Genomic DNA, 26,841 nt, shown 5'->3' with positions numbered 1-26,841 from the left:
ACTTGAATAAATCCTGTGAAGTTGTAAAATTAAAGAATCATGTTATTATCTGAACATGTTCCACGTGTTAGAGAAATTGAACTGAGGCTCTTATTAAAGATCATGTTTAGGCTACGTGTCGATATTTTGGGACCCATGGGGTTGTGTTGCTATTGAATTAATTGTTTTAAAATTATATGTTTCACACTCAGTCATGTCCGTCCATTGAGAGGATATTTATGCGATCGAGCTGCGCGCCGCAGCATGCCACATTGGCTTTATAAATATTATTATTATATGGATCGGGGCTGCCCGCCTGCAACAGGCCTTATAGGCTTTATTACTATATGGATCGGGGCTGCCTGCTTGCAGCAGGCCTTATAGGCTTTATTAATATACGGATCGGGATTGCCCGCCTGTAGTAGGCCATTTCGGCTTTATATCATGCTTGGGCTGAAGGAGCCTCTCCGGAGTCTGTACACACCCCTAGTTAGCGTAGATGATTATATATTCTGGATGGACTTCACAGGGCATGGACTTGCCTTACTTGTTTATATTGTGATGAATTTCCCTGGACAAGCATCTTGTCCGTATCATTTACATTTGGGAATGCATCTCCCAAGGCTGGATTGGCCTTATATGGTACTGAGTGACTGACTGTCAGTCGATGTGTATATATACGAGATGGAATATCCTTGGGCTGGATTGGCCATAAACAGTACCGAGTGATCGAATGGTTTGTGACTAGTAGTACATGAGGTCTTACTATTGAGATGTCATATTCCTCATATCATGCAGTATTGACCTATTTTTGCTTGTACTGAGTTTGACTGTTTAACTTGAAAGCATGCCTTCATTTATGTACCATTATTTATGTACTGAACTGTTCCTGTGGAGCTCATCACTACTTTCAGCCTGGAGTTTAGTTTTGTTATTTATTAAGTTAGTTGTACTCATACTACACTCTGCACCTCGTGTGGAGATCCAGGTGCTTTCGGACACGGCGACTGTTAGATCTCAGAGTGCTATCAGTTGGAGACTATCAAGGTAGCTGCTTGGAGTCCGCTGACCTTGACTCTCATTCTTTTAGTTATTGTACTGTTCTATACTTTCAAACAATATTTTATTAGTCAGACTTTATTTTCATTTGGATGCTCATGTACTTAGTGATACCGGGTTTTGGGAGTGTTTATATCTGTATTTGTGAGATTTTTTCCGCTGAATTTAATTATTATGTTTTAAATATAAAAGATATGGCGATTTATTGAGATTGTCGGCTTGCCTAGTATTGAGATAGGCGCCATCACGACATGTGAGATTTTGGGTCGTAACAGTCATGGATCTCGACCTTGAGTTAAGGGTTGATTCTCCACCACCTCTTACTGATAAGAGTACCTCTAATGAAAAGAGGGAGTGTCCCGACCCAAAATCCAACTAGTCGCGATGGCACCTAACCCAACCCGCTAGATAAGCCAATTAACAACTAAATAATTTCCAATGAAATTTGATGAAACAATAATGATGAAATAACTGAGCTTTTATACAAAATCCCAAGGACTGGTAGTACAAATCATGAGCTTCTAAAATTTAGAATTTACAAAGCTGGTATAAAATAAAGTACATCATCTGTTTGAAATATACATGAGCAGACTAAAAATCTAAAACTACCAAGATTAAGAGGCAGCAATAACCGGAACGCAGGTACGTCTTCAAATCCATCTCCCGCCATACACAACAACATCAATATCCAACATCTGCACATAAGGTGAAGAAGTGTAGTACGAGTACAGCCGAACTCATGTACTCAATAAGTAACAAACCTAACCTTAGGTTAAAAGTAGTGATGAGCTGGAACAAAGGTCGGGGTCCAACACCAATAGCCAACAATAGTTCATAACAACATAATAAAAGTGATAAAAGAAGTAACTCAGAGATATAATGCTCAACTCGTTCACATTTTCGGAAAATAGGCATGCTTTTTAAGTATACCAGTGTAAACCCAAATCTTTTGCTGCAATCACCAAAAGATGAGTAAGTTTACTGTGATTTTTCCCAAAAATTTCAACAGGTAAATGTTTCATTTTCAAATGGAATGAGAAAAATACATCTCTATGCCTACATTTTAATGTGCATGTAAATTCATGAATGATGCAATACCATACATCATGAGGAAAATGCATCTCTATTCTTGTATGTCAAGTGTGCATGTCGAATGCAATGCAACTCAGTGATAAAACCATATGCATACTCTCAGAGTATTCAATCTCAATGTTTCACACTTTCCACTCATCACACTTAATCATCCAACATACTTAGTCACTCAGCACTGAATAGTGAAGATCAAGCCATCAACACTCTCAGTCACTCAGCACTGTACATGGTAGATCCAACCCAAGCGCTATAATAAGCTAATCATGGCATAATTAACAAAGCTTGATGTGATGTGCAACTCAATCCCATCATGAATCAATAATACAGGGAAGATCCAACCCAAGAATAATGAATCTTGTTGCGGCGTGCAGCCCGATCCCATCAATACCACTCACAATCCGGCCCTCAGGCCCCAACTCAGTCATCAATTTATCCAATCTCTCGGGCTCACAATGTCATGAAAATCAGCCCAAAATGATGATATGATGTATTAATAAATAACAGCAGAGATTAAGATATGATATGCAAATGAATGAGCCTGACTGAGTATGTAACTGCAATTTAAGCAAATAACTCACAACAGATATGACCTCAGTGGGTCCTGACAGAATCAGCATATAGCCTAAACATGGTTTCTAACATGAATTACAACTCAATTACTCTAGCACGTAGATATTTCATGGATAAAAACAAGATTAGGTAACTACACAGTACTACAAAATCAATCGAGTCATAATTCACACGTGCACGCCCACACACCCGCCACCTAGCATGTTCGTCACCTCAACACCAAACACATATTACATATATTCTGGGGTTCACACCCTCAACACCAAGTTTAGAAGTGTTACTTACCTCGAACAAGCTAAATCCAATACCAAGCAAGCCAAGAGATACTCCAAAAAAGCCATCCCACGCGTACCGACCTTCGAACGGCTCGGAACTAGCCAAAAGAAACGAACATACATCAAATAATGCCTAAGGAAACAATTCCAAATGATAAAGGTCGAATCTTTAATCAAAAATCCAAAGTCAACCAAAAAGTCAAACCCGGGCCCACACTTCGAAACCTGACAAAACTCACAAAATCTGACAACCCATTCAACTACGAGTCCAACCATACCAGTTTTAGTCAAATCCGACTCCGAATCGATGTTCAAAACTCAAATATTCACCCTATAAAACTGTAGACAACCCCCCCCCCAATGTCTGTTGTGAATTCATCCACCAAATGCCATAAATGAGAATCGATCCATTAAATATAATCAAAAACGAGTTAAGAATGCTTACCCCAATTTGTGTGGTGAAATTCCTCTTCAAAGTCACCGAAAATCGAGCTCAAAGTCTCAAAAATGTGAAAAGAAAACGACCAAGTCTTAAAATATAGTTCTGCCCAGGCTTCATTGCATATGCGACCATATCGTCGCTTCTGCGACCCCCGCTTCTGCGATACAAATTTTGCTTATGCGAAGAATCTCTGAACCCAACAGTCATTGCTTCTGCGATCTATTTCCCGCTTCTGCGGTCGCGCTTCTGCGCATATCGAACCGCATATGCGGTCGCGTAGATGCACCTATGCACCCGCAACCTTCATGCCCAACTGTCCTTTTCCATGATGCGAAGAAAATCTCACATCTAGAAGTCACTTCTGCGACCAATATTTTGCAGATGCGGCTACACCAGAACCACCACCAACAAATTGCAACATACAACAAACTACTCTGAACCTCATCTGAAACTCATCCGAGCCCCTCGGGACCCCGTACGAATATACCAACAAGTTCCATAACACAGTACAGACCTAATCGAGGCCTCAAATCACGCATAAGATCGCGAAAATGACAAATCACACCTCAAATCGAACTTAAATGAACTTGAACTTTCAACTTCCAAAACTCGCGCTGAAACATATCAAATCAACTCAGAATGGACTCAAATTTTGCATACAAGTCTCAAATGATATAACGGAGCTATTCAAATCCCCGGAACCACAATCTGATCCCGATATCATTAAAGTCAACTCCCGTTCAAACTCATGAACTTTCCAAACCTTCAAATTTCCAACTTTTATCAATTAGTATCAAAACCTTCTAGAAATATTCAAATGCGAATCCGGGCATACGCCTGAGTCCAAAATTACCATCCGAACCTAATGGAACCATCAAAACTCAAATCCAAGGTCAAATACTAAAAAGTCAAACTTGGTCAACTCTTCCAACTTTGAAGCTTCAATCATGAAATTCATTCTTCCAAATCAATTCCGAATAACCTGGAAACCAAAACTGACGATTCACACAAGTCATAATACATTATACGATGCTTCTCAAAACTTCAAATAGCTGGATGGAATACAAATGCTCAAAAGAACTAGTCGGCTCATTACATGGAGATGAAAAGGTGGGAGAGATCAAATCGCATGTGTATGATGATCATGAAGAAAGCCATTCCAGAAATATTTAGGGGCACTATATCTAACAAGGTTAAGACGGCTAAAGAATTTATGGCTGAAATTGAAAAAGTATTTGTCAAGAGTGAAAAGGCTGAGATTGGTACACTCTTGACACGTCTGATTTTAATGAGGTATCAAGGCAAAGGTAACATCATGGAGTACATCATGAAAATGTCTGATCTTGCTTCTAAGTTGAAAGCACTTAAGTTGGACCTCTCTGAGGACTTGCTAGTGCATTTGGTTTTGATATCCCTTCCACCACATTTTAGCTAGCTGAAGGTGAGCTATAATTGTCAAAAAGAGACTTGATCTCTAAATGAGCTCATCTCACATTGTATTCAGGAACATAATAGATTGAAGAAAGAAAATATAGAAAGTGCCCACGTAGCCTCTATGCCTGAGGACAAAAGGAAGGACAAGAATATAAATAATAAGGAAGTTGTAGATACAACAACACAAAAAAAAAAAAAACAACATCAGGAACCAACTATAGATGGTTGTTTCTTTTGTAAAGCTGCAGGTCATAAGAAGGATTGTACCAACTATCATACATGACGTGCAAAGAAAGGTACACCTCTTAATTTTGTTTGTTCTAAGGTTAATTTGACTTCGGTACCAAGACACTGATGGTGGAGAGATTTCGATATAATAACTCAAATTATTTTGTCTATGCAAAGTTGCCTGAATTATCGAAAGCCTAATGGTGGTGAAAGATACATTTACGATGGTGACAGAAAGTCGGTGAAAGTCGAAGCAATTGGAACTTTTAGATTATTGTTAAGAACCGATTATATTTGAATTTGAACGAGACTTGTATTGCACCATTTTTATGAGATTTGATTTCTGTTTTTGTATTACAAGTTTGGTTATTTTTCTTTATTTGGAAATGAAAAAAAAATAGTCTCTTTCATAATTCAAAATTAGTTGGTCCCAGTTCTTTATTAGGTTACAATAATCTATACTTACTTGATATAATTATTTCGTTTAATGAACCTTGCATGTTAACATAAATAGTAATAAGGGTAAGTTAATCATCCAATAGTCAGCTTCCTTATGGCACGAGAGATTAGTTCAAGAAAAAACTCTACTACCTCAATATTAAATCTCAAAAAAGAAAATCATCTATGGACTTAAGAAAGTGTCTCAATAATAGTATTACTAATTTCATCAAGTTATTGTCTCATTTGGTTTCGAGATAAATCTTGTCAACTATTGTGTATACCATAAGTTTAGTGGGAGTGAGTATTTTTTTTATTATCTAATGTATCATCAGCTTTTTATGCGTTTATATAATTTTGGGGATGTTAGGCAGATATTTAAACAATTTAGAAACTTATCTTTTGAAAGCAGCTTAAAGGTCCATAAGCTAATTACAGAGAACAAATATTTTATGCTTACATAAAGATAGTCAAAAAAGTTAAAGATAATCATGTATTCAGATATCGACTTCATTAGATGTTGATATAATATGACATATGTCACGGCCCAATTTTTTCCATAGGTCGGGATAAAGCCCAACGTCGTCGCTAGGCAAGCCAGCGATGAACTAGCCATGTAACTATTCTTTTAATATTTTAGAAATAGTCGATTCTTAATTATTAAATAAGCAAGAGGTGAGAAATTTAATAAAATAAAGTGTAAACAATTATAAGAACAAGTGTGGCGAAACAATTACTCAAAAAATCATAGAGTGTCTACTAGCAAAAATTTCCAAGACACGGTGTTACAAGTGTATGAGCTACTAGTAGAATATACAAAATACTAAACTACTGTCCGAATGGAGTAGACAGAAAATAAAAGCAAAAGAGAAACTCCAGGTGCTGCAGGATGGACTCGGAAAGCATCTCACCACAAAGTCTCGAAGTATGAAGGGTGTGTGCCGGGATAATTTCCAGATGCACCTGCCTCAGAACCTGCACGATTAGTGCAGAAGTGTATCATGATTACATAAACAACATGTACCCAGTACGTATCTAGTCTAACCTCGAAGAAGTAGTGACGAGGGGTCGACATCGACACTTACTATGGGCCAACAATAAAATACAAAAGTTCTAAATAAACATGGATCATATAAATAATAAATACAACTCAGTAACAATTAGTGAATAATAATTCTTCCACTAATAATAAATTGCAAGTCAATTTCTGTCATTAGGTAATTATAACCGCTCAAGCCATTAAATGATATCAAATATAATTGGGCTCCGAGTATTATCATGCATGATTTATACCGAGGTCGTATGACCCAATCCAAAAAATATACCGTGTGCACTGTCGAGGGTCGAACGGAACGAAACATAGATGCATCTATTAACCTGCCGAGGCGAACGACCCGCTCTCATGAGAGTAGAGGAAATTTACCTCGCTCGCGGAAATACTCGCGACGCGAGTGAAGATGGATTTATCAGAGTTATTATAACATTCTTCAATTCTTGCCAAAACTTAAGAAGTCCAAACTGGAGACTTTAAATCTTAAAATCCTTAATCTCACCTCTATTTAAGAAAATTAACATGCAAAATCAACATAACAGTGCAAACAAAGCATGATGTAAACCTAAAACTTCCCGGACATCACATGAAATTTAGCTACGCACGGACTCTCGTCACCTAGTGCGTACGTAGCTCCCCACTCAAGTAATTCACAACAAATACACCTAAGGGATGATTTTTCTCTCACATGGTTAGGCAAGAGACTTACCTCGTTCTCAAGGTCACTAATGATCCACAAATATGCTTTAAATCCTCAACTCGGTGCCAAACGACCTGAAACTAGTCAAATGTTATATAAATATATCAATACATGTTCAGAACTTCGCAATATAACTATTAGAGTAATCACCCAACTCAAATTTGAATATTCGAAAAATTCACCCCCGTCCCCACATGCCCGGATTCCGAAAAATTTCTAAGAAATGATACCCATAACCTCACGAACTCAAATATATAATTTTCACTCAAACCCACAACCATTTTCGTGGTTAAATCCCATTTTTATCAAAACCTAGATTTGTTCATCTAAACCCATATTTTTCACAATTTTACATGTTATAATCCATCCATAATCTATCTATTTAACTCACATTGGATAGAAATTACTTACCTCAAATATCAAGGTGGAAACCCCTCTCCAAAAGCTCCAAAATCGACCAAGAAAATGAAAAAAGAAATTAGTCAAAACAATGGTCTAAGTTAGTCTTAAACGACCTCACTTCCTTCAGTGATTTCGCTTATGTGGATGATCTCCCGCATCTGCGGAACCGCTTTTACGGAATCTAGGTCGCATCAGCGGTCAAGCCTGTCTAAGCCTCCAAGTGTACCTATGGTCACTTTCTTGCAGATGTGAGTCCGCTTATGCGAAACTTCCACCGCTTCTGCGATAGAAATACCACACCTACGCCTTCGAAGATGCGGCCCTTTCCTCGCTTATGTGACTACATGACAGCCCACTCCCTTGCACTTCTGCGTCCCTAGGCTCGCTTCTGCGAGTTCGCATTTGCGGCCAAAAGCTCGCAGATGCGGGCACACCAGAACTGGTAAACCAACAACCCTTTGAACTCTAAATTGATTTGTGTATCGTCCGGATTGCATCCGAGGTCCCAGAGGCGTAGTTCAAACATATCAACAAGTTTGTACACATGAGACGGACTTGCAAATCCTCAGAACGCAGAAAACAACACTAAAACTAAGGATCACACCCCAAACCAAATTGAATCAACTTATGAGCTTCAAGTTCTTCCAACTTACTCCGAGCGCGCCGAATAATACTTATACTACTCAGAATGATACCAAATTTTGCGTGAAAGTCTTAAATCACCATACAGAACTATTTCCAGGCTCGAAATCCCAACTAGCCCTCAATAACATCAAACCTAATCAAAACCAAATTTAAAGAAGTTTTAAACCTCCAATAAGCCCCTTTTAGCCAACATTAAGGAACCAAGTGTTCCGATTCAACCCGAACCCTTCCAAATCCCTGACTAGTCATTCCCCCGAGTCATAAAATAGTAAAAATACATACAGGGAGTCTTATTTAAGGGAACGAGGATGTATAAAGCAAACGACCAGTCGGGGCATTACATTCTCCACATCTTAAACAAACGTTCGTCCTCGAACGGGTCTAGAATCATACCTGGACTGCTGAATAGGTATGGATATCTGCTACGGATGTCCTCCTCAGCCTCCCAAGTCACCTCCCGACTGGTTGTCCCTTCCATTGAACTTTTATCGTAGAAATCTTCTTGGACCTCAAGTGGTGATCCTGTCTGTCAACAATGGCAATCGGCTTCTCCTCATAACTAAGGCTCTTATCTAGCTGAACCGTGCTGAATTCTAACACATGCAACCTATCGGCACGATAACTCCGGAGCATAGACACGTGGAAAACCGGATGAATTCCCGATAGACGGGGAGGCAAAGCAAGCTCATAAGAAACCTCCCCAACTCATATCAACACCTCAAATGGGCCTATAAACCTTGGGCTCAACTTGCCCTTCTTCCAGAACCTCATGATTCCCTTCATCGGCGAGACTTTCAAGAGAACCTTCTCGCCCACCATAAATGATAAATCATGCACCTTCCGATCTACATAACTCTTTTGTCTGAACTGTGCTGTGCGAAGTCGCTCCTCAATCAACTTTATATTTTCCAAGGCATCATTCACTAAATCAGTACCATATAACTTAGTATTGCCAGGCTCAAACCATCTGAAGGGCGAACGAAATCGCCGGCCATATAATGCTTCAAATGGAGCCATCTCCATGTTGGACTGATAGCTGTTGTTTTAAGCAAACTCGGCCAAAGGAAATAATCGATCCTACTGCCATTCGAAGTCAATCACACATGCTCTGAGCATATCTTCCAAGATATGAACCGTTCGCTCTGACTGCCCGTTGGTCTGTGGATGAAAGGTTGTGCTGAGCGCTACCCGGGTCCCCAACTCACTCTGTACTGCCCTCCAGATATGTGAAGTAAACTGAGGGCCTCTGTCTGGTATGATGGAAACAGGCACACCATGCAACCGAACAATCTCCTGAATGTAAATCTGGGCCAACCTCTCTGAAGAACACATGGTCACATCCGGAATGAAGTGTGCCGACTTGGTCAAGCTATCGACAATGACCCAAACTGCATCAAACTTCCACAAAGTTCGCGGCAACCTAACTACGAAGTCCTTAGTAATGGGCTACCACTTCCACTCAGGTATAGTCATCTGCTGAAGTAGGCCACCTGGCCTCTGATGCTCAGACCTAACCTACTGGCAATTTAGACACCTCACTACATACTCAACTATGTCCTTATTCATCCGCCGCGACCAATAATATTGCCTCAGGTCGCGATACATCTTCGTAGCACCTGGATAAATTGAATACCGGGAACTGTGTGCCTCCTCTAGGATCTTCTCCCTCAAGCCATCAACATTCAGAATACATAGGAAACCCTGGAGTCGCAGAACACCACCCTCACTAATAGTAACCTCCTTGGCATCATCCTGTAGTACTATCTCTCTGAGAATCAACAAGTGCGGATCATCAAACAAACCTTGATCTACTCGAATAGTGAAGACTGGGTGACAACACATGCAAGAGCTCTACTAGGCTCTGAAATATCCAACCTCACAAACCTGTTAGCCAAGGACTGAATGTCCAAAGTCAGTGGCCTCTTCTCTACTGAAATGAATACCAAACTACCCATACTCTCCGCCTTTCTACTCAAGGCATCCGCAACTACATTCGCCTTGCCCGGATGATACAGGATGGTAATATAATAATCCTTTTAGTAACTCGAGCCACCTATGCTGCCTCAAATTGATATCCCTCTGTTCATACAAATACTGGAAGTTGTGATGATCGATGTAAACCTCACAAGAAACCCCATAAAGATAATGCCTCAAGATCTTGAGAGCATGAACAATCGCGACCAACTCCAAATAGTGTACAGGGTAATTCTTCTCGTGGGATTTTAGATGGCGTGAAGCATATGCAATTACTCGCCCCTCCTGCATCAGTACACAACCTAAACCAATGCGTGAGGCATCACAATACACAGTATACACCCTATAATCGGAAAGAAAACACTAATACCGGTGCTGAAGTCAATGCGGTCTTGAGCTTTTGAAAGCTCTCCTCGCAATCATTTGACCATCAGAACGGAGCACCCTTCTGGGTCAATCTAGTCAAAGGTACTGCAATAGATGAGAAGCCCTTCACAAACCGGCGATAATAGCGTGCTAACCCCAAGAAGCTCCTGATCTCAGTCGCTGAAGTAGGACAAGGCCAACTCTAGGCTACCTTGATCTTCTTAGGATCTACCTTAATACCCCGTGTGATACAACATGTCCCATGAATGCCATATATTCTAACCAGAACTCACACTTGGAGAACTTAGCATATAGTTTCTCTTCCCGCAAGGTCTGAAGCACCACTCTCAAATGTTGTTTCTACTCCTCCATGCTACGTGAGTAGATCATAATGTCATCAATAAAGAAAATGACACACAAATCAATATATGGCCTAAACACCCGATTCATCAAACCCATAAACACTGCCGTGGCATTAGTAAACCCGAAGAACATCACTAGGAACTCATAATGGCTATATCTAGTCCGCAAGGCCGTCTTCGGAACATCCGAATCCCGAATCCTCAGCTGATGGTACCACGATCTCAAGTCGATCTTAGAGAACACCCCAGCACCCTGAAACTGGTCAAACAAATCATCAATACACGACAACGGGTACTGGTTCTTAATGGTGACTTTGTTCAACTAGCGGTAATCAATGCACATCTACATAGTCCCATCTTTCTTCTTCACAAATAACACCGGTGCACACCAAGGTGACATACTCTGTTTTGTAAGCCCCTTTGCTAGCAACTCCTTAAGGTGTTCCTTTAACTCCTTTAACTATTTCGGAGCCATGCGGTATGGTGGAATAGATATATGCTGGGTACTTGGAGCCAAATCAATACAGAAATAGATATCACGATCGGGTGGCATGCCTGGAAGATCAAAAGAAAACACACCAGAGAACTCCCGAACTACGGGCACTAAATTAATCGCCAGAGTCTCTGCAGTAGTATCCCGAACATAAACTAGATAATCCAAACAACCCTTCTCGACCATGTGTTGAGCCTTCCGAAAGGAGATAAACCGGCAACTCTGGCATCACCAAGGTAACAGTCTTGGCGTGGAAATCAAGGGTGGCATGATATGGAAACAACTAATCCATGCCCAGTATTACTTCAAAGTCGGTCATATCGAGAAACAGAAGATCCGCTCGGGTCTCACAACCATAGAAAGTAATAGTGCAGGACTGATAAATCCGATCCACAACATAGATGAAACATACGAATATGTAGACCCTAGATCAAAGTGTACCGAAGCACCCTACTGCAGATAGGAATAATACCTGTGATCACGGCATTTGAGGCCACTGCATATGGTCTGGACGAAAAGGCATAGAATCTGGCTGGAGTGCCTCCTGGCTGGCCTCCACCTCTACCCTCCTACCCTCTGCCTCTGGATGGCCGAACGGCTAGAGGGGCAGTTGGTGGTGTAATCATAGGTTCCTGACCTTGCTACACTGCCTTGCCCCAAAGTCTGGGACAAAAACGTCTTCATGTGGCCATGATCCCCGCACTCGTAACAATCCCTCAGAATGGTGGACTGCTGATCAGAAGTCTGTTCCTGATGGTCTGGATACCAACTGGAGGAACCTGAATAGCTGGTGGCCGGTAGGAACTCTCTGGTATGACCCCTCGGGAACTGACCCCTGCCCCCAACCGGGGCACCACTGAACTCTCCATAATATCGGAACTGCTTATCCCTCGTCGCCTGCTCTCGTCCCCGCTGACGGACACCCTCGATCCTCCGAGATATCTCCATAACTAGCTCGTAAGAGGTCCCCATCTCAACCTCTTGAGCCATAGTGGCATGGCTACCAGAGTACAAACATGTAATAAACCTCTGCACTCTCTCTGCATCGGTCGGAAGTATCATAAGTACATGGCGAGAGAACTCAGAGAATCTCGTCTCATAGTCGGTCACCGACATCTGGCCCTATTGGAGCTTCACGAACTGAAATCGAAACTCTTCCCTCTGAGAGGGTGGAATATATCTGTCCAAGAAGAGGCGTGTGAACTGGTCCCAAGTCATGGGAGGAGAACCTGCTGGTCTGCCGAGAAGATAAGACTACCACCATCTACAGGGGCCCTGCCCTCTAGCTGAAAGTGGTAAAGTCCACCCCGTGGGACTCCAATATCCTCATGTTGTGCAGTCTGTCCCTCCACTGATCAATAAAGTCCTGGGGGTCCTCATGTCGCTCACCTCCAAATATAAGAGGATGCAGCCTGGTCCATAGGTTCAGTAGCTTCTGCGGATTGCCGTCTGTAGCATGTCTAGGATTAGGTATAGCTGCTACAACTGGCTAAGCTCTGCCCACGGGTAGTGGGCCTGGGGTCTAATATACGGCAAGTGCATGCCCTAGAGCTTGAGCAGTAGGGGTTTGTGCTCCCCCTCCCACCTGAGATGTGGTTGGGTCTACTGGAAATAAACTAGCTTGAGTCAAAGAATCCATGAGCCATATCATACGACCTATGAACTCCTAGAATCCTGATGCGGACATGAAATACGTTGAGGCCTGCTCCGCTGTAGGCGCCTCGCCTTGCTCCTCAATAATAGGATCCTCTACAGGATCCACTGATGGCATAGCTGGAGAAACTCTAGGATGCCCTCGTCCTCTACCATAAGCTGGAGCCCTTCCTTTAACTCTACCTCGGCCCCTAGCAACAGGGGGAGAAACTCCTCCATTATCGGGTACATCTGCCGCGCGCGTTCTCACCATCTATGAGAGAATAAGAGAAAGATACTTAGCACAACATCAATTGCACGATAGGATATGAAGAAATAGTAGTTTCCTACTCTCGAAGATTTGTATGGACATCTACGCACTAATCCGCAAGACTTTATTAGGTCTGCTCATAACTTGTGAGACCTACGTGAACTTAGTGCTATGATACCATATTTTCACGACCCAATATTTCCTATAGACCGTGATTTTCACAACCCGAAATTTCCCACCGACGGGACCATGATGGCGCCTAACATTTCACTTGCTAGGCAAGCCAACGTTAGAGAATCATTAAACCAATTCCTTATTTCCATTCAGTAAATAACAATAATTAACTAAGATGAAATATAAGAAGTGTGGAATATTATAAAAACTGTATTAATTACTACCACCCGGATCTAGAGTCACAATTCACGAGCATTCTAGAATTTACTACAAGTAATAGTTTGAAAGAAATACAACTGTTTGAATGAAAGAAAATAGTAGGACATAAAAGATTGACGGGGACTTCAAGGTCTATGGACGCCGACAGATCTACTTTGAGTCTCCGGACAGCGGACCAATAGAAAAATCTCGATCAACCTGAGCTGGTACCAAAATCTGCACAAAAAGTGCAGAGTGCAGCATTGGTAGAACCGACCCCATGTACTGGTAAGTGTTGAGCCTAACCTCGGTGAAGTAGTGACGAGGCTAGGACAAGACACCCACATATAACCTGAATAGTATAATCATGGTAGTGGCAACAGTAGTAAATAAAGAAATAACACAGAAATAATGGGAAGGGGACATACAATGGGGGAATACAATATAAAAAGTGAGAATAATGAAAAGACAGAATTAAACCGAAAATCCTTAAACGAATTAAGCAAATAAAACAGCAAAGGAAAACTGCACGGCATCACCCTTCGTGCTTTTACTCTCAACCTCACCAAATAAATAAATATAATGGCACGGCATCACCCTTCGTGCATTAAACCTCTCATAATATACAAGGCATCACCCTTCGTGCTTTACACCCTTCCTCACAAATCACAGAATCAATAACAACGGGTAGATAGGAGTATCACAAAGAAACCAGTATTTTACCCATAATCAATTGCATAATGTAATCTCAACCTTGAATCAATATTCGAAAGTTACCAAATCTCAGTGAAACCAGATATAAGTCACCCAACATTTCAAAAAAACCCGCTAAGCATGGATAGTAGAATTTAAGGCTACAAAATAGACAAGAATAGAATTTCACTCGCATGCTATGACTCGACAACGACGCATAGATGCTCGTGACTTCACCTATACATCGTATTTAACAACCAAACACGTAGGAAATAAACACATAATACCTATTCCCTCAAGCCAAAGTTAGACACGACACTTACCTCGCTCCGAAGGCCACTTAATTCTCAATCACAACTTTTCCTTTGGAATTCATCTTCAAACCACTCGTATCTATTCAAAAATGACTCAATAATATCAAATATTACTAAAGAAATCAATTATATTGCATAAATTAAATCTTCCCAAATTTTCTTCCAAAAAGTCAAAAAATCGACCCCGGGCCCGCTTGGTCAAAACTCAAGGTTCAGACTAAAATTCATTTATCCATTCACCCCCGAGCCCGAATATGTAATTGGTTTTGGAATCCGACCTCAAATTGAGGTCTAAATCCCCAAATTTCCGAAATTTCTAGTTTCTACCCTAACCCCTAATTCTACCATGAAAACTCTAGATTTTAGGTTGATAATTCAAGAAATGTAATGGGTAATTGAAAGAAAATGGTTTAGAATCACATACCAACACTTTGGGGAAGAAAAAGACTCTTGAAAACCGCCTCTACCCGTTTGGTTCTTGAAAAATGTTGAAGAAATGGCTTAAACCCGTGTTTGATTCTATTTTATGCACTAGGCTAGAGTGTGCATCGCGTTCGTGAGGCCACTGTCGCATTCGCTAATGTACTGACTGCCAAGCCTTTGCGTTCGCGAGACCCTGCTCGCTTTCGCCATGGTTACTCCCTCCTGGCCTTCGCGTTCGCGAGACGTTTCTCGCGTTCGCGATGAAGGAACGACCAACCCTCCCCCAGGTGTGCCTAACACTACGCGTTCATGAGGAGCTGGTCGCATTAGCGAAGGGTAACGCCCCCAGCTCTTCGCATTTGTGACTAAGCCTTCGCGAAGAAGAAAACTTCAGCTGCATTACTCGTCGCGTTCGCGAACGCGAAGAAGGACCTGCCAGAATACCTGCTACAGCAAAATACCGAATTTTCAAAGTCCAAAATATCCCGTGGCCTATCCGAAACTCACCTGAGCCCTTGGGGCTCCAAACCAAACATGCACACAAGTATAAATACATTATACGAACTTGCTCGCATGATCAAACCGCCAAAATAACACCTAGAACGACGAATTTAGCACCAAATCATATCTTCCCAACTGGACGTCCGATTTACGTCAAATCAACTCCGTGTGTCACCAAATTTCACATACACGTCTTAAATATTATAATGAACCTGTACCGGGCTCCGAAACCAGAATACGGACCCGACACTAACAGTGCCAAACATCAATCAATTCTTAAAAACTATTAATTTTCAGACTTTTAATTTTCATCAAAAATTCACAACTTGAGCTAGGGACCTCCGAATTCGATTCCGGGCATACGCCCAGGTCCCATAATTCGATACGGACCCACCGAGACCGTCAAAATATGGATCCGGTCCCGTTTACCAATAATATTGACCGAAGTCAACTAACATCAACTTTTAAGGCATAAATTCTTATTTTCATCAATTTTCAATATAAAAGCTTTCCAGAAACATGCCCAGACTGCGCACGCAAATCGAGTTCTAAAAAATAAGATGACATTTTGGGTCATCACATTCTCCACCTCTAAAACAACCGCTCGTCCTCGAACGGACATAGAAAAGTACCTGGGTTGATGAAAAGGTGAGGATATCTACTCCGCATATCGGACTCGGACTCCCAAGTAGCTGCCTCAATAGGCTGACCTCTCCACTGCACTCGAACTAAAGGGTAACTCTTTGATCTCAACTAGCGAACTTGCCGGGCTAGAATTGCCACCTGCTCCTCCTCGTAAGTCAAATCCTTGTCCAACTTGACAGAGCTGAAATCTAACACATGGGACGGATCGCCGCGATACTTTCGAAGTATGGACACATGGAATACCGGACGAATAACTGCTAAACTAGGTGGAAACGCAAGCATGTAAGCCACCTCTCTCACTCTCTCCAGAATCTCAAAAGGTCCGATATACCTAGGGCTTAACTTTCCCTTCTTTCCGAACCTCATTACACCCTTCATGGGTGATACCCGAAGTAACACTCTCTCTCCGACTATGAATGCAACATCACGAACTCTACGGTCGGCATAACTTTTCTGCCTCGACTGAGCTGTGCGAAGTAGATCCTGAATAATCTTAACCTTATCCAAGGCATCTTGTACTAAGTCTGTTTCTAACAACCGAGCCTCTCACGACTGAACCACCCAACTAGCGACCGACACCGCCTAGCATATAATACCTCATAGGGAGCCATCTGAATGCTCGACTGGTAACTGTTGTTGTAGGCGAACTCTGCAAGGGGCAAGAACTGATCCCAAGGACCTCAAAAGTCTATGACACAAGCGCAGAGCATATCCTCCAAGATCTGAATAGTACGCTCAGACTGCCCGTCCGTCTAAGGATGGAATGATGTGCTCAATTCAACTCGTGTACCCAACTCACATTGTACTGCCCTCCAAAAGTGCGAGGTAAACTGCGTACCTCGGTCAGATATAATAGACACGGGCACACCGTGAAGGCGGACAATCTCACGAATTTAAATTTCAACTAACCACTCTAAAGAATAGGTAACTGCCACTGGAATGAAATGTGCTGACTTGGTCAACCTGTCCACAATAACCCAAACTCTGTCAAAGTTTTATCTAAGTCCGTGGGAGCCCAACAGCAAAATCCGTAGTGATACGCTCCCACTTCCATTCAGGAATTTCTATTTTTCTGAAGCAAACCACTAGGTCTTTAATGCTCGTACGTAACTTGCTGACAATTCAGGCACCGAGCTACATATGCAACTATATCCTTCTTTATTCACCTCGACCAATAATGTTGCCGCAAATCTTGATACATTTTGGCGGCACCTGGATGAATAGAATACCTGGAATTGTGGGCCTCATCCAGAATTAATTCACGAAGCTCATCCATATTAGGCACACATATATGACCCTACCTTCGCAGAAATCCATCCTCCCCCACAGAAACCCGTTTGGCATCACCGTGCCACACCGTGTCCTTAAGGACAAGTAAATGAGGATCATCATACTGTCTCTCTCAGATACGCTCATATAAAGAAGACCGAGCGAATGTGCAAGCTAGAACCCGACTGGGTTCTGAAACATCTATCCTCACAAACTGATCAGCCAAAGTCTGAACCTCTACAGCTAACGTCCTCTCACCAACCGGATTATATGCAAGGCTGCCCATACTCACAGCCTTTCTACTCAAAGCATCGGCCACCACATTGGCCTTTCCGGGGTGATACAAAAATGATGATATCATAGTCTTTCATCAACTCCAATCATCTTCTCCGCCTCAAATTGAGATCTTTTGTTTGAACAGATCCTGTAGGCTATGATGATCAGTGAATACCTCATAAGGCATACCGTAAATATAATGCCTCCAAATCTTCAGCGCGTGAACAATGACTGCTTGCTCTAGATCATGAACAGGGTAATTCTTCTCGTGAACCTTCAGCTGCTGCGAAGCATATGCAATAACCTTGACACCTTGTGTCAATTCTGCACCCAAACCAATACGAGATGCATCACAATATACTGTATAAGATCCTGAACCTGTAGGTAACACCAATACCGGTGCCGTAGTCAAAGCTGTCTTGAGCCTCTAGAAGCTCGCCTCACACTCGTTTGACCACCTGAACGGGACACCTTTCTGGGTTAGTCTGGTCAATGGGCTTGCTATAGATGGAAACCCTTCCACGAACCGACGATAATAACCTGCTAAACCCAAGAAACTCCGGATCTATGTAACTGAGGTAGTTCTAGGCCAATTCTGAATAGTCTCAATCTTCTTAGGATCCACTTTTATGCCTTCCGTCGATACAACATGCCCCAAAAAGGCAACTGAGTCTAACCAAAACTCACATTTTGAAAATTTGGCATATAACTGATTATTCTTCAAAGTCTGAAGATCACTCCGAAGATGCTACCCATGCTCCTCTCAACTGCTGAAGATATCATCAATGAATATAACCATAAAAGAACCTGAATAGGGCTTGAACTCCCGATTCATCAAATCCATAAGTGTTGCTGGGGCGTTGGTAAGCCCAAATGATATTACTAGGGATTCGTAATGCCCATACAGAGTCCGAAAAGCTGTCTTAGGGACATCAGATGCCCTAATCTTCAACTGATGGTAACCAGACCTCATAATTATTTAACCGAATTAACGAGTCATATTTAACACCACCTGGGCGGGCACCTATCTCGTAGGTTAAAACTCAATAATTACGACACAAATTTGGCAAGTATGCACAGAGAATTTCATACAAGAATTTTCAATTAGGCCTAACAGGCATGACTCCCTATTATTGCTATAGTACAACTTTAATTTCACAAGGGAGAACTTAAACACAAGATTTTTTCTCACAAGGATATCATCTTTATATAACTTCTACCGCAACTCGTAGCCCAGTTTAAACATATCAATTTTTATTAAAATGTGAGGATCTCGTCCCCAGTTCCGAATCACAAGTAATGTGCACATCGTTCTAATAAAAAATTTCCATTTTCTTCTTTTAAAAAAAAAATTTGGTTACACCAAATCACAATGCATAATGAACCCCACACCGACAGGGCATATAATTCACAATTTGTAATTAATTATCTGAAAATTACATCAAAACTTACCAAAATGGGTAACAGAAAGCCACCTTTAGCCTCTTTGCTCTTATTAGTGACCAACATGGAATGATAGGCGTAGTTATCTCCATAGAACCTCCCAGCAGGAGTAAACACATAAGTAGATTATAGAATCTCGAAGCTCACTCATATGTGGAGCACAATAGGAGGACTCGTTTCGATACTCAGAACCAAATCAAGTTAAGGAAATTATTTCTTTATATTAAATCGAAGTCGTACCCGTAACGACACCATCTGATATAGCAACCTCCGCCATTCCATAAAACAAATATAACAATGGCTAGGTCTCCACATTTAAGACGCCTTCTACCCGCCTGTCCTCCACCCTTAACTGATCGTGTGGGTGATGTAGCAACTCAATGGGGCACGTAGCCTAAGTGCTTTGACGAAATATATCTCTCCCAAGTTTGGGACAATTTTCTCATGATGTGCCTGGTATCGCCGTATTCATAACAACCCCTTTGCAGGTTTGGATGCTCATATTGAGTCTGTGCCAGATAACTGGAATAACCATTTGTAGGAACTCATGCCGGTGGTGCATTAAAAGAACTTACTGGAGCACCCCGGGTAATCCGATGTGTGGACTGGGCTGGCCGACTGCCCGAGCCCCTGCCATAATGATTTTTACATGCAGAGTAAAATCCACTGAATCTCCCAGAACTTCGAGACTTCTTGGCAATTTCTACCACTAGCGGAAATGAAGTATTAGCCTGTAGCTCCCGAGTCGTATAAAATTTTACGATAATAATTGGGTCCTTCAATGAGTCTGTTGACTCGCTCTCTGGCTGTAGGAAGCAAAGTAGGAATATGTCGGGCTAACTTATTGAACCTGATGGCATATTATGACACGTCATGGTGACCTGACGCAACCGTTCAAACACTATATGCCACGCATTACGGAGAGTCCGGGAACAAACCTTTTCAAAAGCGTTTTTGAGAACTGAGCCAAGTGGGCGGTGTTGCATTGGATGGTCTGCCCTCTTTATAGGCTTTCCACGGACACCTGTGGAGCATTATCCCTCCCAAGGATACTTTTCTCTTTTGTTATGTTGACTTAACACTGTTGAGTTGACCCATTTCTTAACATACTCTTCGTTCTTCTCAGAGGTAACCCTTACCCCTATTTATACATAACGATCACAAAAGTAGAGCTCCATACAGAGAAATCTTGGCACAAACCACATAGTCTAGAATCTCGTCAACCACTGTACTTCCTCCGAAGCACCCCAAAATCCGCAACCATGGCGTCCACGCTGAGTAGACCTTCTGTAAATTTAATGTTGTTTCTCTAACTTCTTGGGTAATGAAGTATATGATTATTAAGTAAGCGGACATACCGCAAGTCCCAACCTCCTCTACAAAATCTCTGGCCTTAAACATGTGTAAAATTATTTTTTTTTGGGGAAACCTTTCAGTACCACATATATACATTTCAGGCCAAAACTGATATAACACATGACCCCGCAATCCATCCATTAATAGTGGACTCCCATACTCGACGCAGAGTCATAATTCATCATGCCCGATGATCCATAATATTAACCTTCACAGCTCGTATAAATAAACCAGATGCCAAGGTCCGTTGCACCCCCCCCCCACATGATTCATTGGGTGGTCTCTCAATGCGCCCGCATCTTCAGTGGGAACCACACGTTGAGGCAATGTTTGAGCATCTATGGCTTTCTCGTAGTCCATCTACGGCATCACGAACCGTTGACGCACAATTGATACTGAGTGCGCAATGTCATACACGAGTGGATACAAAGGAATACGAGATATATATTTCAAGCTAAATCAATGCCACACGATAAGGAATGAAAGAAGTGATATTGTTCCTAAACTTCATAGGCTTTGAGAGATAAGTACAGACGTCTCCGTACCGATCCTTCAGACTCTACTAAGCTTGCTTGTGATTCATGAGACCTATGTAACCTAGTGCTCTGATACAAACTGTCACGACCCGAAATTTCCCACCGACGGGACCGTGATGGCGCCTAACATTTCACTTGCTAGGCAAGCCAACGTTAGAGAATCATTAAACCAATTCCTTATTTCCATTCAGTAAATAATAATAATTAACTATGATAAAATATATGAAGTGCAGAATATTATAAAAACTGTATTAATTATTACCACCCGGATCTGGAGTCACAATTCATGAACATTCTAGAATTTACTACAAGTAATAGTCTGAAAGAAATACAACCGTTTGAATGAAAGAAAATAGTAGGACATAAAAGATAGTCGGGGACTTCAAGGTCTGTGGACGCCGACATATCTACCTTGAGTCTCCGGACAACGGACCAATAGAAAAATCTCGATCAACCAAGGCTGGTACCAAAATCTGCACAGAAAGTGCAGAGTGCAGCATCAGTACAACCGACCCCATGTACTGGTAAGTGTCGAGCCTAACCTCGGCGAAGTAGTGACGAGGCTAGGACAAGACACCCACATATAACCTGAACAGTATAATCATGCTATTGGCAACAACAGTAAATAAAGAAATAACGCAAAAATAATGAGAAGGGGACATACAATGGGGGAATACAATATAAAGAGTGAGAATAATGAAAAGACAGAATTAAACCGAAAATCCTTAAACGAATTGAGCAAATAAAACTGCAAAGGAAAACTGCACGGCATCACCCTTCGAGCTTTTACTCTCAACCTCACCAAATTAATAAATAGAACGGCACGGCATCACCCTTCGTGCTTTTACTCTCAACCTCTCCAAATAAATAAATAGAATGGCACGGCATCACCCTTCGTGCTTTTACTCTCAACCTCACTAAATAAATAAATAGAACGGCACGGCATCACCCTCCGTGCATTAAACCTCTCATAATATACACGGCATCACCCTTCATGCTTTACACTCTTGTTCACAATATAAATAATGCATGCACGACATCACCCTTCATGCTTTACACTCTTCCTCACAAATCACAGAATCAATAACAACGGTTAGATAAGAGTATCACAAAGAAACCAGTATTTTACCCATAATCAATAGAACAATGTGACCTCAACCTTGAATCAATATTTGAAAGTTACCAAATCTCAGTGAAACCAGATATAAGTCACCCAACATTTCAAAAAAACCTGCTAAGCATGGATAGTAGAATTTAAGGCTACAAAAAAGACAAGAATAGAATTTCACTCGCATGCTATGACTCAACAACGATGCATAGATGCTCATCACCTCATATATACATCGTATTTTATAACCAAACACGTAGCAAATAAACACATAATACCTATTCCCTCAAGCCAAAATTAGACACGACACTTACCTCGCTCTGAAGGCCACTTAATTCTTAATCACAACTTTTCCTTTGGAATTCACCTCCAAACCACTCGTATCTATTCAAAAATGACTCAATAATATCAAATATTGCTAAAAAAATCAATTATATTGCATAAATTAAATCTTCCAAAATTTTCCTCCAAAAAGTCAAAATATCGACCCCGGCCCGCTTGGTCAAAACCCGAGGTTCGGACCAAAATCTATTTACTCATTCACCCCCGAACCCGAATATATAATTGGTTTTGGAATACGACCTCAAATTGAGGTCTAAATCCCAAAAATTTTGAAATTTCTAGTTTCTACCCTAACCCCTAATTCTACCATGAAAACTCTAAATTTTAGGTTGATAATTCAAGAAATGTAATGGGTAATTGAAAGAAAATGGTTTAGAATCACTTACCAACACTTTGGGGAAGAAACTGACTCTTGAAAATCGACTCTACCCGTTTGGTTCTTGAAAAATGTTGAAGAAATGGCTTAAACCCATGTTTGATTCTGTTTTATGCACTGGGCGACAGTGTGCATCGCGTTCGCTAGGCCACTGTCGCGTTCGCGAAGGGTACTGGCTGTCAAGCCTTCGCGTTCGCGAGACCCTGCTTGTGTTCGGGATGATTACTCCCCCTGGACTTCGCATTGCGAGACGTTGCCCGCATTCGTGAGGAGCTGGTCGCGTTCGCGAAGGGTAACGCCCCCATCGCTTTGCGAGGAGCTGGTCGCGTTCGCGAAGGGTAACGCCCCCATTGCTTCGCGTTCGTGACTAAGCCTTCGCGTTCGCGAAGAAGAAAACTTCAGCTGCCCAGTTTACTCTTCGCGTTCGCGAGAGTAACTTCGCGAAGGCGAAGAAGGACTTGCCAGAATACCTGCTGCAGCAAAATACCAGATTTTCAAAGTCCAAAACATCCCGTGGCCTATCCGAAACTCACCCGAGCCCTCGGGGCTCCAAACCAAACATGCACGCAAGTCTAAAAAATTATACGAACTTGCTCGCGTGATCAAATCGCCAAAATAACACCCAGAACTACGAATTTAGCATCAAATCAAATGAAATTCTCAAGAACACTTTAAAATTCATATCTTCTCAACTGGACGTTCGAATCACGTCAAATCAACTTCGTTTCTCACCAAATTTCACAGACAAGTCTTAAATATCATAATGAACCTGTACCGGGCTATGGAACTTGAATATGAACCCGACACTAACAATGCCAAACATCAATCAATTCTTAAAAATAATTAATTTCCAGACTTTTAAATTTTATCAAAAATTCATAATTTGAGATAGGGACCTCTGAATTCGATTCCGGACATACGCCTAGGTCCCATAATTCGATACGGACCCACCGGGACCGTCAAAACATGAATCTAGGCCCGTTTACTAATAGTGTTGACCAAAGTCAACTAAAATCAACTTTTAAGGCATAAATTCTTATTTTCATCAATTTTCAACATAAAAGCTTTCCGGAAACATGTCTGGACTGTGCACGCAAATTGAGGAGGGTAAAAATGAGATATTTAAGGCTTAAGAGCGTAGATTCGAGTTCTAAAATATAAGATGACCTTTTGGGTCATCACAGTGATGGCACCCAACATCGCCGCTAGGCAAGCCAACACTGAACTAGCCATGTAACTATTCTTTTAACATTTTAGAAATAGTTGATTCTTAATAATTAAATAAGTAAGAGGTGATAAAATTAATAAAATAAAGTGTAAACAATTATAAGAACAAGTGTGGTGAAACAATTACTCAAAAAATCATTAAGTGTCTACCAGCAAAAATTTTCAAGACCCGGTGTCACAAGTGTATGAGCTACTTGTAGAATATACAAATTACTAAACTATTGTTCGAATGGAGTAGACAAGAAATAAAAGCAAAAGAGAAACTCCATGTGCTGCAGGATGGACTCGGAAAGTAGCTCACCACGAAGTCTCAAAGTATCAGGGGTGTGCGCCGGGATAACTACGAGATGCACTTACCTCAGAACCTGTATGATTTGTGTAGAAATGTAGTGTGAGTATATAAACAATATGTACCCAATAAGTATCTACTCTAACCTCGAAGAAGTAGTGACGAGAGGTCGACATCGACACTTACTATGGGCCAACGATAAAATATAGAAGTTCTAAATAAGCATGGATCATATAAATAATAAATACAACTCAGTAACAAGCAGTGAATAATAATTCTTCCACTAATAATAAATACCAAGTCAATTTCTATCATTAAGTAATTATAACCGCTCATGCCATGAAATGATATCAAATATAATTGGGCTCCGAATATTATCACGCACGATTTATGCCGAGGTCGTATGGCTCGATCCAGAAAATATATCGTGTGTACTACCGAGGGTGGAATGGCACGAACCATAGATGCATCTATTAACCTGTCGAGGCAAACGGCCCACTTCCATGAGAGTATAGGAAATTTACCTCGCTCGTAGGAATACTTGCGACGCGAGTGAACATAGATTTATCAGAGTTATTATAAAATTCTTCAATTCTTCCCAAAATATAAAAAGTCCAAACTAGAGACTTTAAATCTTAAAATCCTTAATCTCAACTATATTTAAGATAATTAACATGCAAAATCAACATAATAGTGCAAACAAAGCTTGATGTAAACCCGAGACTACTCGGATATCACATGGTATTTAGCTATGCACGAACTCTCGTCACCTAATGTGTACGTAGCTCCCCACACAACTAATTCACAACAAATACACCTAAGGGGATGAGTTCCCTCTTACAAGGTAGGCAAGAGATTTACCTCGTTATCAAGCTCACTTCCGATCCACAAATATGTTTTTAATCCTCAACTCAGTTCCAAACGACCCGAAACAAGTTAAATGTTATATAAATTAATCAATACATGTTCAAAAGTTCGCAATTTAACTATTAGTGTAATTACCCAACCCAAATTGGAATATTCCTAAAATTTACCCCTAGATCCACGTGCCCGAATTCCAAAACGTTTCAAAGATAAATGTTACCTATAACCTCACAAACTCAAATATATAATTTTCACTCAAACCCAAAACAAGTTTCATGGTTAAATCTCATTTTTATCAAAAGCTAGGTTTCTTCAATTAAACCCATAATTTTCATAATTTTATATATTACAATCCACCCATAATCTATGTACTTAACTCACATTGGATAGAAATTACTTACCTCAAATAGCTAGGTGGAAAATCTTCTCCAAAAGCTCCGAAATCGCCCAAGAAAATGAAAGTAATGAGTCAAAACAATGGTCTAAGTCCGTCTTAAACGACCTCACTACTTTAAGTGATTTCGCTTTTGTGGATGGTCTCCCGCATCTACGGAACTGCTTTTGCGGAAGCGAGGTTGTATCTTCGATCAAGCCTGTCTAGCCTCCATGCGCACCTATGGTCGTTTCCTCGCAGATGCGCCTCTTCTGCGGTCTACAAGCCACAATCCCTGGCCTCTTTTGCAATAGACCTCCCGCACCTGCGCCTTTGTAGATGCGGCCCTTTCTCCACTTCTGTGACCACAAGACAACCTAGTACCTTACGCTTCTGCAGCCCAGGGATGGCTTTTGCGAGTTCACATCTGCGGCCAAAAGCTCGCATATGCGGGCATACCAGAACGGATGCACCAGTAGCCCTTTGAGCTCTAAATCGATCCGTGCATCATTCGGATTGCACCCGAGATCCCCGAGGCCTCGTGCAAACATACCAACAAGTTTGTAAATAAGAGACGGACTTGATCGAACCCTCAGAACGCAAAAAACAACAACAATACTAAGAATCACACCCCAAACCAAATTGAATCAACTTATGAACTTCAAGTTCTTTCAGCTTACTCTGAGCGCGCCGAATTATACTTATATTACTCGGACTGACACCAAATTTTGCGTGCAAGTCTTAAATCACCATACAGAACTATTCCCAAGCTCAAAATCTCAAACGGAGCTCGATAACACCAATACCTACTCCAAACCAAATTTTAAGAACTTTTATGCCTTCAATAAGCCAACTTACAACATTAAGCGCCGAAACGCTCCCGGGTCATCGAAAACCCGATCCGAACATACGCCCAAGTCCAAAATTATGATACGAACCTATTGGAACCATCAAACCCCGGTTCTGAGGTGGTTTACTCAAAATATTGTCTTAAGTAAAACTTAGCCCTTTTTAGCCAACA

At 41.3% G+C, this 26,841-nt stretch overlaps 2 protein-coding genes across 2 annotated transcripts; one reads left to right on the top strand and one right to left on the bottom strand.

Annotated features, from left to right (window-relative positions):
* The first annotated feature begins 4,513 nt into the window (after window positions 1-4,513).
* On the top strand, window positions 4,514-4,852 carry LOC104105244 (uncharacterized). Its single transcript, XM_009613501.1, has one exon. It carries the CDS (start codon window positions 4,514-4,516, stop codon window positions 4,850-4,852), a length of 339 nt encoding a protein of 112 aa, XP_009611796.1.
* Window positions 4,853-12,071: 7,219 nt separating this feature from the next.
* On the bottom strand, window positions 12,072-12,626 carry LOC138900097 (uncharacterized). The gene has a single exon (XM_070186804.1). It carries the CDS (start codon window positions 12,624-12,626, stop codon window positions 12,072-12,074), a length of 555 nt encoding a protein of 184 aa, XP_070042905.1.
* Between the last annotated feature and the right edge of the window lie 14,215 nt (window positions 12,627-26,841).

Source organism: Nicotiana tomentosiformis, chromosome 10 (genome assembly GCF_000390325.3).
Source record: "Nicotiana tomentosiformis chromosome 10, ASM39032v3, whole genome shotgun sequence".
Taxonomy (NCBI): domain Eukaryota; kingdom Viridiplantae; phylum Streptophyta; class Magnoliopsida; order Solanales; family Solanaceae; genus Nicotiana; species Nicotiana tomentosiformis.
The sequence above is the reverse complement of the archived record's forward strand: the minus strand, read 5'-3'. Positions and strand labels throughout refer to the sequence as shown.